Source organism: Eumetopias jubatus, unplaced genomic scaffold (genome assembly GCF_037043125.1).
Source record: "Eumetopias jubatus isolate StellerSeaLion01/CBP00866 unplaced genomic scaffold, mEumJub1_p1.0 scaffold_3, whole genome shotgun sequence".
NCBI lineage: Eukaryota > Metazoa > Chordata > Mammalia > Carnivora > Otariidae > Eumetopias > Eumetopias jubatus.
The window spans coordinates 179,411,722-179,423,355 of record NW_028274809.1 but is presented as its reverse complement, the minus strand read 5'-3'; the positions used below and the strand labels follow the sequence as shown (position 1 = coordinate 179,423,355).

The 11,634-nt window shown below is 46.7% G+C and overlaps 1 protein-coding gene across 1 annotated transcript in view; it reads left to right on the top strand.

Moving 5' to 3' along the window:
- Positions 1-11,634, top strand: part of ABCC4 (ATP binding cassette subfamily C member 4 (PEL blood group)) — a 246,481-nt gene that overhangs the window by 76,214 nt on the left and 158,633 nt on the right. The window contains exons 7-9 of the mRNA XM_028112074.2: positions 778-903; positions 2,007-2,256; positions 10,343-10,444. Coding sequence (XP_027967875.1) covers positions 778-903; positions 2,007-2,256; positions 10,343-10,444 — 478 coding nt within the window. The remainder of the gene's footprint in view (positions 1-777; positions 904-2,006; positions 2,257-10,342; positions 10,445-11,634) is intronic.

Genomic DNA, 11,634 nt, shown 5'->3' with positions numbered 1-11,634 from the left:
ATTTTTATGATACTTGTGTTAGAACCATTTTCAGGTGTGCAGGTGTGTGTCTTGTTTTTAATTCAGTGTGTCCATTAAATTACATGCTCCCCAAGGGCAAGGTCACCCTCGATTGTGTCTTTATATGTCCCATAGTCCTAGCAGCGTATGTGGTAGAGGAGTTGATGGTTCCAGAGGGTTAGAAGTGGGTCACTGTGAAGGTTGTCAGGTGCGTGATGATACGCTGTTTGAAGCGCATCCAGTTTTCTCTGATGTGTCTTTACTCGTGGTGTTTTCTCACTTTGGAAATGGCTTTGCTGTCTTTGCCATGGAGAAATGTTCTGTGTCCTTGGGGTCCCGTTCCAGTGCTACCAGAACTCTGAAGCTTCTCTTGCTCTCTCCTCTGCCCAGTAGAATTAACAGCCCTTTCTTTTCTGCCCCCCAGCACTTTGTTCCCACCTTATTATACCACAGCCAACCATATTATGGTTCAATTCCAGGGCCTTTCTGCCTCCCTTACCCAACCATGACCTCCTGGAGCAGACGGTTTGTATCTGCCTCTCTTTCATGCCTTCCTTAGCCCCTATTGCAAGTTCTCCAAATTACTTCTTGAATTGGGATGGATTGTTGACTTCCTAATTGAAGTCTTTTTCCATTTGTGTTTTGAGTAGGAGCTGCCTGTGTTGTCTGAGCAAAGGTGCTGCCGTAGGGAATCATTTGATCCCTGGTTCTTGGGCTATGCCTGTGGCTGAGAAAGGAAGTGGGGCGGTGGCTCATCTCCCATGTCTGTCCCCTTAGGAGTAAGACCGCAGCCTTCACAGACGTCAGGATCAGGACCATGAATGAAGTTATAACTGGCATAAGAATAATAAAAATGTATGCTTGGGAAAAGTCATTTGCAGACCTTATCACCTACTTGAGAAGGTAAGATGCTGTGTATATCACAGCCTGTTTTTGTACTTTTCTGTCTCCTGCCTTCACTGAAATATTTGAGGTGTCTTCGGACGTTGAAAGTTTAGAATGTGAACTAAAACACTGTCCACCCCGCCTCGCGCTGTACACCGTATTAACCCGCTTTTCCATTTACTGTCTTCTTAAAGGAGAGAGAGTGTATGTGCTTCTACTACTACAAAAATAAAACTCCAGATGTTTCTTAATACCCTGAATCCCAAACAGGCAATGCTGGTAGTATTTGCAAGTAGGACATTTACACGGAAACTATAATTTATGTTAACGCAGAACAAATAGGAAGATTGTAGAGATTGGGCCAAACTGTATACATCAGTATTATTCATGCCAAACAGAAAAGCAGAGCCACGGAAATGCTGTTCCGCTTTGTTTCACTTTATGTTTGTGGAATTGTTTTCAGTCTTTGATTTAAGTATTTGGTGCGTTTGGCCCTCGTGCGCACAGTATTTCTGTGTCAGCACCGCCCCTCTGCTCACCACTGCATCTGCTTTGTAGCTGCATCTTCCTCTCCTTCGGTTGCACTCAGCTGCCTTCTTAGGCCCCCAGCAAGCCCACCTAACCTAGCTCAATGCCCCCAGCCCCAGGTTCCACTACTCTGAGTGAGACTCCTCTTCTCCGTGGGCCCATGGGGCCTCTTGCGAGCCGTTTCCGTCTCATGCACATATTTTAGGTTGCTTTTTCCTTCTCCCATGAGTTTATGAGCTCCTAGAGGAGACAGGCTGTGTGTCTGTCTGCCATCAGCAAGGAGCCCAGCACAGGACTTGTACTGACGCACGTCTGTTGACTGAATGTTCATATGCTGTTGGATTGACCCAGGATGTTAACGTGTGACATGAAGCCTCCATTTAGTTCAGATGAGCGAAGTGGTTATGAGTGTGTGGTCCTTGTGTTGGGGTTGGCCCCGGGCTGTGTGCTGTAGGATATTTCCATAATGTGAGGAAAGATTTGTCTTAATCCATGTCCCTCCCTGGAAAGGGGCCACATGCAAAAGGCACTTGAATTCACGACTTGGATGTTGATGCTTCCTTTGTAAACCTGTATCCTCCTCTCTTTTCCAGGAAGGAAATTTCCAAGATTCTGAGCAGTTCCTACCTCAGAGGAATGAATTTGGCATCGTTTTTCATTGCAAGCAAAATCATCATTTTTGTGACTTTCACCACCTATGTGCTTCTTGGCAACGTGATCACAGCCAGCCATGTGTTTGTGGCAGTGTCGCTGTATGGGGCTGTGCGGTTGACCGTCACCCTCTTCTTCCCCGCGGCCATTGAGAAGGTGTCCGAGGCTGTCATCAGCATCCAAAGAATCAAGGTCTGGTGACAACCTTTTTATCTATTTTTTTTTTTTTTATTGGTTTAAAGATTTTTATTTACTCATTTGAGAGAGAGAGCGAGAGAGAGAGAGCATGAACGGGGTGAGGGGCATAGGGAAAAGCAGACTCCCCATCGAGCAGGGAGCCCGATGCGGGGCCCGATCCCAGGACCCCGGGATCCTGACCTGAGCTGAAGGCAGACGCTTAACGACTGAGCCACCCAGGCACTCCAACAAACAACCTTTTGAAGTTGTAGGTGGTTTTGAAGCAAAAGGCCTGTTTTGATTTGGTGTCATGTTGTGGTTAGGTGAGGTTTAACTTTCTCAGCATCAAAGCCAGCAGTCATTCCAGAATGATGTCTGTATTCCCCTCCCTGTCGTCTTAGGTAGAGTGCACTACAGATAGTTGCTGCTCATGTATGGGCGGCAAGATAAACAGCAGTGGCCCAGGGCTGTGGGGTATCGGTGATAGCTGCAGGGTGATTACGTCTACAGCAGGAGAAAATTCACAAGTAGATTTCATCCCTTGAATGACTAGGTAGCGACTGGTAGTCTGGGGAGGCGGGTGGGGGGTGGGGCAGGGAGGAGGATTCCTCTCTGGGCTGAGAAGGAAAGACCTTGCAGAAGGGCCCTGCTCCGTGGGCAGGGAGAATGGCCTCAGCCTCGAGCGCTTCTCCCTGATGAAAGGTGGGTTCCTTCCTCCATAGATGCCTGGCTTGTGGTTTCTGATATGCCTGTGGGTCTCCTTTCACTTTCTGCCTGTCTCAGCCCATTTCTGGGAAGGTCCTCCAAATTTCTTTTTTTTCCCCGTCCACCATACCCACTACCTCCTTTTCCAAATTAGCTGTCCCTACATTGCTCAGGGCAAATAACTTACATCACCAAGATGCAGCCCCACACATGGTAGGTGCTCAAGTATTTGTGTGTTTATAAAGAGGTCCAAAATGAAGATAAATTGGCCCTGTGAGGGGGCCAGGGCGTGAACTTGAGTGCCTGGGCTTTGCAAATAAATCTGGTTTTCCTGCTCCTCCACAGCGCTGGATGTGTAGTAAGACAGCTCTCGTGAGCTTGATGGCTCTGGGCTTGACTTTTTTTCTCTTTCTCTTTTTTTCTTTTCTTTTCTTCTCTTTCCTTTCCTTTCTTTTTTTTTTTTTTAATAGTTTTTTTCATAAAAGCTGAGATTTTTCTTATGACAAAGTTTCTATCCTGTAAAAAAATATTACCCAGGAGAGAGCTCAGTCTTATGGGGTCAGTTCTGATCCCCAAGTTTATCAATATTCTTTCCGACAGGGGCTTCCAGCAACTTTTAAGTGGTGACCCATGCATTTCAATAAAATTTCTTTATCTTATTAAAGATTTTTTAAAAAATTTATTTATTTGGGAGAGGGAGAAGCAGACTCTCCTCTGAGCAGGGAGCCCAATGCAGGACTCGGTCCCAGGACCCTGGGATCATGACCTGAGCCAAAGACAGACGCTTAACCAACTGAGCCACCCAGGCGCCCCTCATTAACATTTCTTTTATGTAGCTTTTGCGTCTTGAAAGAGCACATCTGGGAGCATACTTTGGCCGTAGCGATGTTCTAAGTGTACAGAGAACTTTTCTGGATTCCAGCTTCCGATGTAAGTTTTCCTGGAATTTTGCGATTGTCACCACTGCAGCCAGTGCTTACTGTGGTCCAGGCACATGATGTCCTTTCATCCTGACCACAACACAGAAGCATGAGTGTCCCCACTTGACAGGTAGGAAAGCGTTCCTGCAGGAGGGGGGCCAGCGTGCCCCCCCCCGCACACAGCTCATCAGTGATGCACGGGGTTTTTACCAGACCCTGCTTTCTTACCAGTCGTTATGTTGCCTACATTGCTCTCCTAGTACCATGTTGTGCACATCATGGGCAGCAGATAAATACTGGATTGACCGAAGCAAAAGTTACAGGAAAGGGCTGGGACCAGCAGAGGTGCAGGGTGGTCCAGCTTGTACTAGAAACTAGAGAAACGCAGTGAGGAAGCAGACTGGATGGGCATTCCTGGGACAGCAGGCCTTGAGGGGTTCTTGGCCCAGGGGATCTGGGTATTTATCTGCGTCTCCCCTGTTCTGTGTGTGCATCTGTGTATCTCAGACCAGCCCAGCTGGACTTGGTGGATCTTATTGGGGCACAGTCAGTGTAGACTCTGCTGGCCTGGCTTCTGGGCCTGGCTTCTGGGCTTGGCTCTTGGGCCTTGTAGATAGTTAGAAACACCAGTCTTACTTGGTCAGCAACATTAGTTTGGCCATCATGAAATAAAGGAAGATTAACACCACGCAGCTTTAAAGTGTACCTCCAGTCGGAGGGCAGTCTGGAGATAGAATTCTCTTCTTTTGAGGTCAGTCTTTTCTTTCCTCTTTAGGACTTCAACTGATTGGGTGAGGCCCACCCACCAATATGGAAGATAATCCGCTTTATTTAAAGTGCACTGATTTAAATGGTAATCTCATCTAAAAACTACTCTCACTATAGCATCCAGATGTGTTTGTGCAGAGGAATGGTGGGAAGGGTGTGGTTAGTGTGGGAAACTGCTTCAGGGTGGTGTTGATGTAATTATCGAAGTATCTTATTTTCTTTTAGATCTAAGACTCTTTTTCAGCCCGTAGGGTTTCTATAAACTTTTAAGAAATTTCGATCTCAAGTGCATCAGAATCACCTGGAGTGTTTATTAGAACTAAATTATCACACGTCGGAGATTCTGATTCCCCAGGTCATGCAGAGCCCAAGGTATCTATGTCTTAGGCAAGTGTATCTGAAAATATGCCTCGTGTGGAGACCATTGCCCCACCCGTGGAAGAAAGCACACAAAGCCAGGATGTGCTTAGCCAATATAAAAGATGTCAGGATCACGTTAAGACTAAAATCAGTTGAGGGGTGCCTTGTTGGTTCATTCGGTGAAGTGTCTGCCTTCAGCTCAGGTCATGATCCCAGGGTTCTGCGATCCAGCCCTGCGTCAGGGTCCCTGCTCAGCTGGGAACCTGCTTCTTCCTTTCCCTCCCGCTGCTTGTGCTCTCTCCCTCTCTCTCTCTCTGTCAAATAAATAAATAAAATCTTAAAAAAAAGAAAAAGACTAAAATCCGTTGAGGAGAAACTAACAGCTGTCTTGGTTTATGCTGGACTTTTGGAGGGCAGATTTGGAATTCATTCAGTCACTCCACAATATAACTGAGCACCTACCTTAAGCCTGGGGCTGTGCTAGATGCATATATAGGATGGTAATGCACAGAAGTCCTTCCTGCTTGGAATTTATGTATCATCAAGTGAGGGTTGATAAATACTGAAACGATACTTGTGGTTAATATGCGTTTTGTGTCATTAGTCCTTGAAAGGGAGTCTGAGGTGCCTGAGGTGCTTTGCAGACACACTGGTGTAATTTTGGAGGTAAGCTTCCTGGCAAGGCTGAAGGAGTGACCCTGAGAGTTACATGTTGGGGGTGTTAGGGGGGGTGGGGAAGAAGAGGGATTTGTGAGAGGTAGGAGGCTGATACTTTGCATTTTTGTGGGGATAGTTTTGTGGCAAAAGCTCTTAAAAAGCGCTTGGTACGCTAAAAGGAGATCCATGAATTTGAGGAACCAGAAATGTCTGAGGCTGCAGAATAGAGAGTGCTGGAGGCCTGAGCAGGAGATGCAGCACCCTACAGACAACTTGAAGGTGTTTTGCTTTCTCAGAGCTCACTCTGGCTGTAGCCTGTGGACTGGATCAGAGGAGGTGGGGGTGGTTACCCAGGGCAGAGCTGGAAGATGCAGTCCAGGAACGGAATGACGTGGTTTGGATTAGGCTGGAATAGACTGGGGCCAGATTTGAGAGCCACTCAGGAGGACGTCTTGACTTCAGGTTCCTGATAGAGGTGATAGGCACTGAACAGAGTGAACTGATCCAGTGTTCACTCTTCTTCCTATCCGTGCCTCTCACTTAGATGTGTTCATGTGCAGTTAGAGATAAAAATGGCAGCAGGAGAGGAAGAAAAGATGCGCAGGTGAGGACTAGGTGAGGTCTGACTGTAGGGTCAGAAGCTTGGTGGGCACACAGGGGCTGTGACAATGTCTCTTGCAGGCTGGACGCAGTAGGTTGGGCAGGCCATCCAGCATGATTTCCAGGAAGATTGCATTTGGGAGTTGTAGGACGTAAATCCAACAGACCTTTCCCCCTTCAAGATGGTGCTATATGGTCTACAACCCTGGCGGGAAGCCTCGGGTAGGCTGTATAGTGTAGTATCTTCTTTTTTACACATACTTTTCAATTTCCTTTTTTCCCATGTGCTGAAAATGAAGGGTTTATTATGAGGTTAGAGGCCCAAGAAGTTCCTTCTATTTTTCTCTTAGTGACATTGAACGAGTCCAATAGGATTATAAAAGATCTTGTCTTAACTTCAAAGCACTGGGAGTCTTAACAACGTCTACACCCAGTAAAGTGTGTCTTTGAGGTTATATTGTTCATAAAGCTGCTTAGGCTTTTTGCCTACCAGCCACTCCGAAGTCAATTTTTTCTGGCCTGAGTTCTGATGTCTGATACTTTCCCGCATGACCTGCTCTGGATATGTGCTTCATGGCTGTAATGGCAATTTAATGTCAGCCTTCTCATCAGCCTGAGTACTAGAGAAAAATCCAACCAGCACTTTTGGCACCTTTACAAGCTGTTCACGTGTTGAATGGAGTCTCATTTAACCACTGGGAGACTGTGACTTCTTTCTCCACTCAGACCTATTATTTACAGACATATGCTCAGTAGATTTACTTTCTCACTTTGTGCATAGTTTCTCTTTTCTTTATTTTCTTGAAGGTGGGGGGAATTGCTATTCTAATACACACATACTGAATATTGAATTTTCTATCTTGGTAATATGCTTATGCTATAAAATTGGAATTATATTCTGTCTAGACCAGATTTATACCGTTCATAACCTTCTGCTTGTTGCCTTATACTTAACTCATACTGTGTTAATGCATACTGTGTCAGACTGTAACGATGTAGTCAGTGGCTAGACTCACTTGAACCAGTCATATGGTCTGTTTGTACCTTTAGGGGATATCCGTGATGTGCTGGCCCTTTGTGAAGCTCAGTGTTATGTTGGAGCTGGGGCTGTTTGTAAGTCTGTGAATGGCTTAGTCTTCTCCCTCACTGTGACTGGACATCCCCTTTGGGGACTCAGAAGTAGGGTGGGCAGTGACAGCTGGGGCCATTGTGAGCTGGTTCCCAGGAGGATTAGCATCTGAGACAGGCTGGGAAGGATGGGTGGGTTTAGTACTCAAGGGTATCATGGTTGAGGCCCCTCGGGGAGTGTGGACTGAGGTGCTCATGGGTCACTGAAGGGTTTAAGCATGGTGGACATTCTCAGAGGTGTGTCAGTGCGATCAGTAGGGGGTGGTGTTTGGGATAAGTTTGGCACTGTTGGGGCTGCTGGGGAAGGAACCAGGAGGTATGGGGAGACAGCAAAAAATTGTGTCAGTATCGTAAATAATTGCTGGTGACATTCCAAAATTACGTTGTTTCAAGAGGAATGAAGAATTGGAAGGAGCTGACCTGTGGCAGAATAGGCAAGAGTTGCTACCTGGTTGACAGTGGGAGAGGTGGTGGGGAAAGAGAGCTTGGGCCGGGCTGGCTTTAAAGCCTGCAAGGGAACCCTCATTGTCTGTCCGCTCTGCTGCCCTGCTCGACACCGGCGGGGGGCAGGAGCAGAGTCCCCAGCGAGCCCGGAGGAGCGGGGAATGAGCGAGCAGTCCATGCCTCATGCCATCTGGCTCTCTGTGAGAAATGCGCAGGAGCATGTTTTCCTGCACAGAGGAAACTTTGCATGTCCGGCTTTTACTGGTTCTTTCGAAGTTGAACTTGGAACTCAGATTTGTAGCTTTATGACTGGCAGAAAGATTTTAACGACTTCAAGCGTGTTGACGATTTTTGGAGTAGCAGGTGACTTATATGTTTCCTGAAAATGCTTTCACAGACTTACTTCAGTTGCTTCCTACATTGGTTAGGGTTAGGTTTGCCCCAGAATCATGAAAGCTGCATACACAGGGTAGTTGATTTATCTCTCCTGGACAGATCTTCCTAAGGTTGTGTGTCAGTTTCCTAGGACTGCTATAACACCGTACTACAAACTTAGGTGGATCAGAGCAACAGAAATTTGTGGTTTCACGGTTCTGGAGGCCCGAAGTCTGAAATCAAGGTGTCCTCAAGTCACGAGCCCTCTGAAAGCTATAAGGGAGACTCCTGGCATGCATTCTCTGGCTTCCGTGGTTGCTGACTGACCATGACGTTTCTCAGCTTGCTGTTGCTGTCACTCTGATCTCTGTCTTCATCGTCTCCTCGCTGGTTTCTGCCTGTGTGTCTCTGCATCTTCAACATTTTATTTTTAGGTAATCTCTGTATTATATTTTAGGTAATCTCTATACCCAACGTGGGCCTCAAACTCACATCCCAGAGATTAAGAGTCACATCCTCCACCGACTGAGCCCACCAGGCGCCCCTCTGCATCTTCTTATAAGGACACCAGTCTCATTGGAGTTAGAACTCACCCTACTCCGTTACGACCTCACTTTAATCGCATCTGCAATGATCCCATTTCTAAATAAAGTCAAATTTTGAGGTCATTGGGTTTATGACTTCAGCATATCTTTTTGGGAGGACAGAGTTCACCCGCTAAGAAGTTCCATGGCTAGTATTCATTCTGTGGTGTTAGAGACTCAGACGCTTTCTTTCTTATTATTTCACTGTGTGGGGCCTTGGCTAAGCTGACAACTTCCAAGCCACTGGGTGGAAAAGGATTCTCGGACATTGTCACTTTCCACTGGCCTGAACTTAATCACGTGGCTACACACAGCTCCTTGGGAGGCTGGGAAGAGGAGTCCCTTTTCCAGGCTGCCATGCACCAGCTGTGAATTAGGGTTTTGTTTCCCCAGGAGAATGAGAGCAGATTTTGAGGGCCGTTAACAGTCTTTGCCACACGTTCAAAGTTTTGGGGGTGAGGGGGTGGGTGGTATTGGTTGTTTATCTCATTTCTGTACCAGTGCAGTTTTTCTCATGGAATTATGTCTAGCCTTTGCAGAGCAAGAAGGCGTTTTCCTATATATGTGATTATGTTACATTTGTAACAGTTAGCGGGACAGCGGGCAGCAGCTAACTGTGTGGAAAAGAGCAGGAAGTGCAAGATGTGGCCATTTCAGCTGCCGAGGGTATTTACTAAGGAGAAAAGACAGGGATAATGAAAAATGCTTGTAAAATATTTTTTAAGAGCTAGAAACTTACTAGGAGCATTTTTTTTAAAGAATGATGACAAGGGAGGGGCACCTGGGTGGCTCTGTTGGTTAAGCATCTGACTTTGGCTCAGGTCATGATCTCGGGGTCCTGGGATCGAGCCCCGCATGGGGCTCCCCTGCTCAGCGGGGAGTCTGCGTCTCTCATGTCAACACTCCCCACCACTGCCCTCCCTCCACCCCCGCCCATACACGCTCTCTCTCAAATTAAAAAAAAAAAAAGAATGATGACAAGGGATAGTTAATGACGAATGATACGCTGATTTGACATGTCCAGGGAGAAAGTGTACCTAAGCGCCCAGGGAAAGGTCACAGTAAATTGGTCTCGTGTCTCCAGCCCCTGTCCTTTTCGGCCGACTTGATTCCTGAAGGCCGGACGGTGGCCTTCATCATTGTGTTCCCAGCATCTGGCATGGTGCTTGGCACATGGTGGGATTAGGTAAATATTTATGGAAATCATTTCCTACCAACTCCCCTGTTTATTGTTGGTAACACAGAAGTAACACAATAAAAATGTCCGGGTTCTAAATGTGTTCGCTGTTTGGAGCTATATTTTCTCTTTAAGGAAGAATCAGGACACTTGTTGAGAAGGTTACAAAGATAGCTTTGTGAACTCTTTATTTGTGTATATACACTCTATTTTATAATTATATAATGCATACTGTGTTGTGATTTTTGTCAAGCCTTCAAATACAGTTGGCAAAGTGATGTACGGGCTGTGTAAAATGCTACATTGCAAATTCCCAGGAAAGCAGTTACTTTTGCATATGCTTTGTTCCTGCAGTTCAACTCGCCTTTTTCCTTCTTCTGCAGAACTTTCTGTTACTTGATGAGATCTCACAGCGCACCCCTCAGCTGCCATCAGATGGTAAAATGATAGTGCATGTGCAAGACTTCACTGCCTTTTGGGATAAGGTAACGAATCCCTTCCCTTAAGAGATCACAACTACTAAAGGACGACTGGGCACGTAGATGTGATAGTGAATTTTGAGATTTTTCTCACACCGTATAAAATATGACCAGCCTCATTTACTTGAGAGTATGCTATAAAAATTCTCAAAAGATAGAGATTAAGTATAAAATCAGTCGAAGGCATTTGACATGTTCTTTATCTCATCTTTAAGAGAACTTTCCAAGTATTATCACATTTTTTTTGAATAAGTACATAGGTTTGCAATGTTAGAATTTACAGGGTTGAACAGACAAGTGATAGAGTACAGAATGGGTTAACTAACAAATATGTATTGTTATAGATGAGAGACTTTGGGGAATCTGTATATGTTTTTTACTTTGATGCTGTCAGACCATCTTATTACACATTGAGTGAAACCCATGTTGTGGATCTTCATTGTGGGGTAGGGTGATGGCTTCCCTGTGCTAAGCTTCTGGAAGGTTCTGGCTCTTTGGTGGCCGCCAAGGGCAGGGAGGAGGTAGCAGGCGGGCATAGTAGGTGCCAGTGATTCCCCACTTAAGGGTTTCGCTCCGTGGCAAGCTGACAGAATAGGTGAGGTCATGAGGAATTTCTGACACTTGGCTTATTTATGACATTTAGGCAAATGGGAAATACAGGAGAGACCATTCTCACGTTCTCAGCTTTGCAGGCCCAGTACAGCCTCCCTTGTCCAAAAATGAAATGCTTCCCTTGCCTGCTTCCGTGGTCTTCTATGTGCATCTCCCATCAGAGTCTGGGTTAGTCAGGAAAACGGAACTCATATGACCAGAGAGGGAATTCGTTACCAAGGCAGTGAAAGAACCAAGGAGCAAAGGGGGCGAATGGTGGTGTGTGAGGCAACCGAGAGATGAGCAATGGCTGGAGGGATGCAGGGAGGAGGTGGCCCCTACCAGAGGGTCACCCGTTTGGAGCCGAGCTCAGGAGCCTGGCTGCCAGCAGGAGTGGGGACTGTGGTGTGAGGGCCTGCTCTGTGGGCACCGCAGAGGTGAAGCGGCAGGTGGAGGTGCTGTGGGTGCCAGCCTACCCCCTGTCCTGCTCCTGGCCTCAGACCGGTGCTCTCCAGGGCTGAGCTGCGGGTGGCTTGGAGGCTGGCAGGAGCCAACCGCGAGCATAGGAAGGGGAGGCTGAGGAGTGGGGCCAGGAGCCACACAGG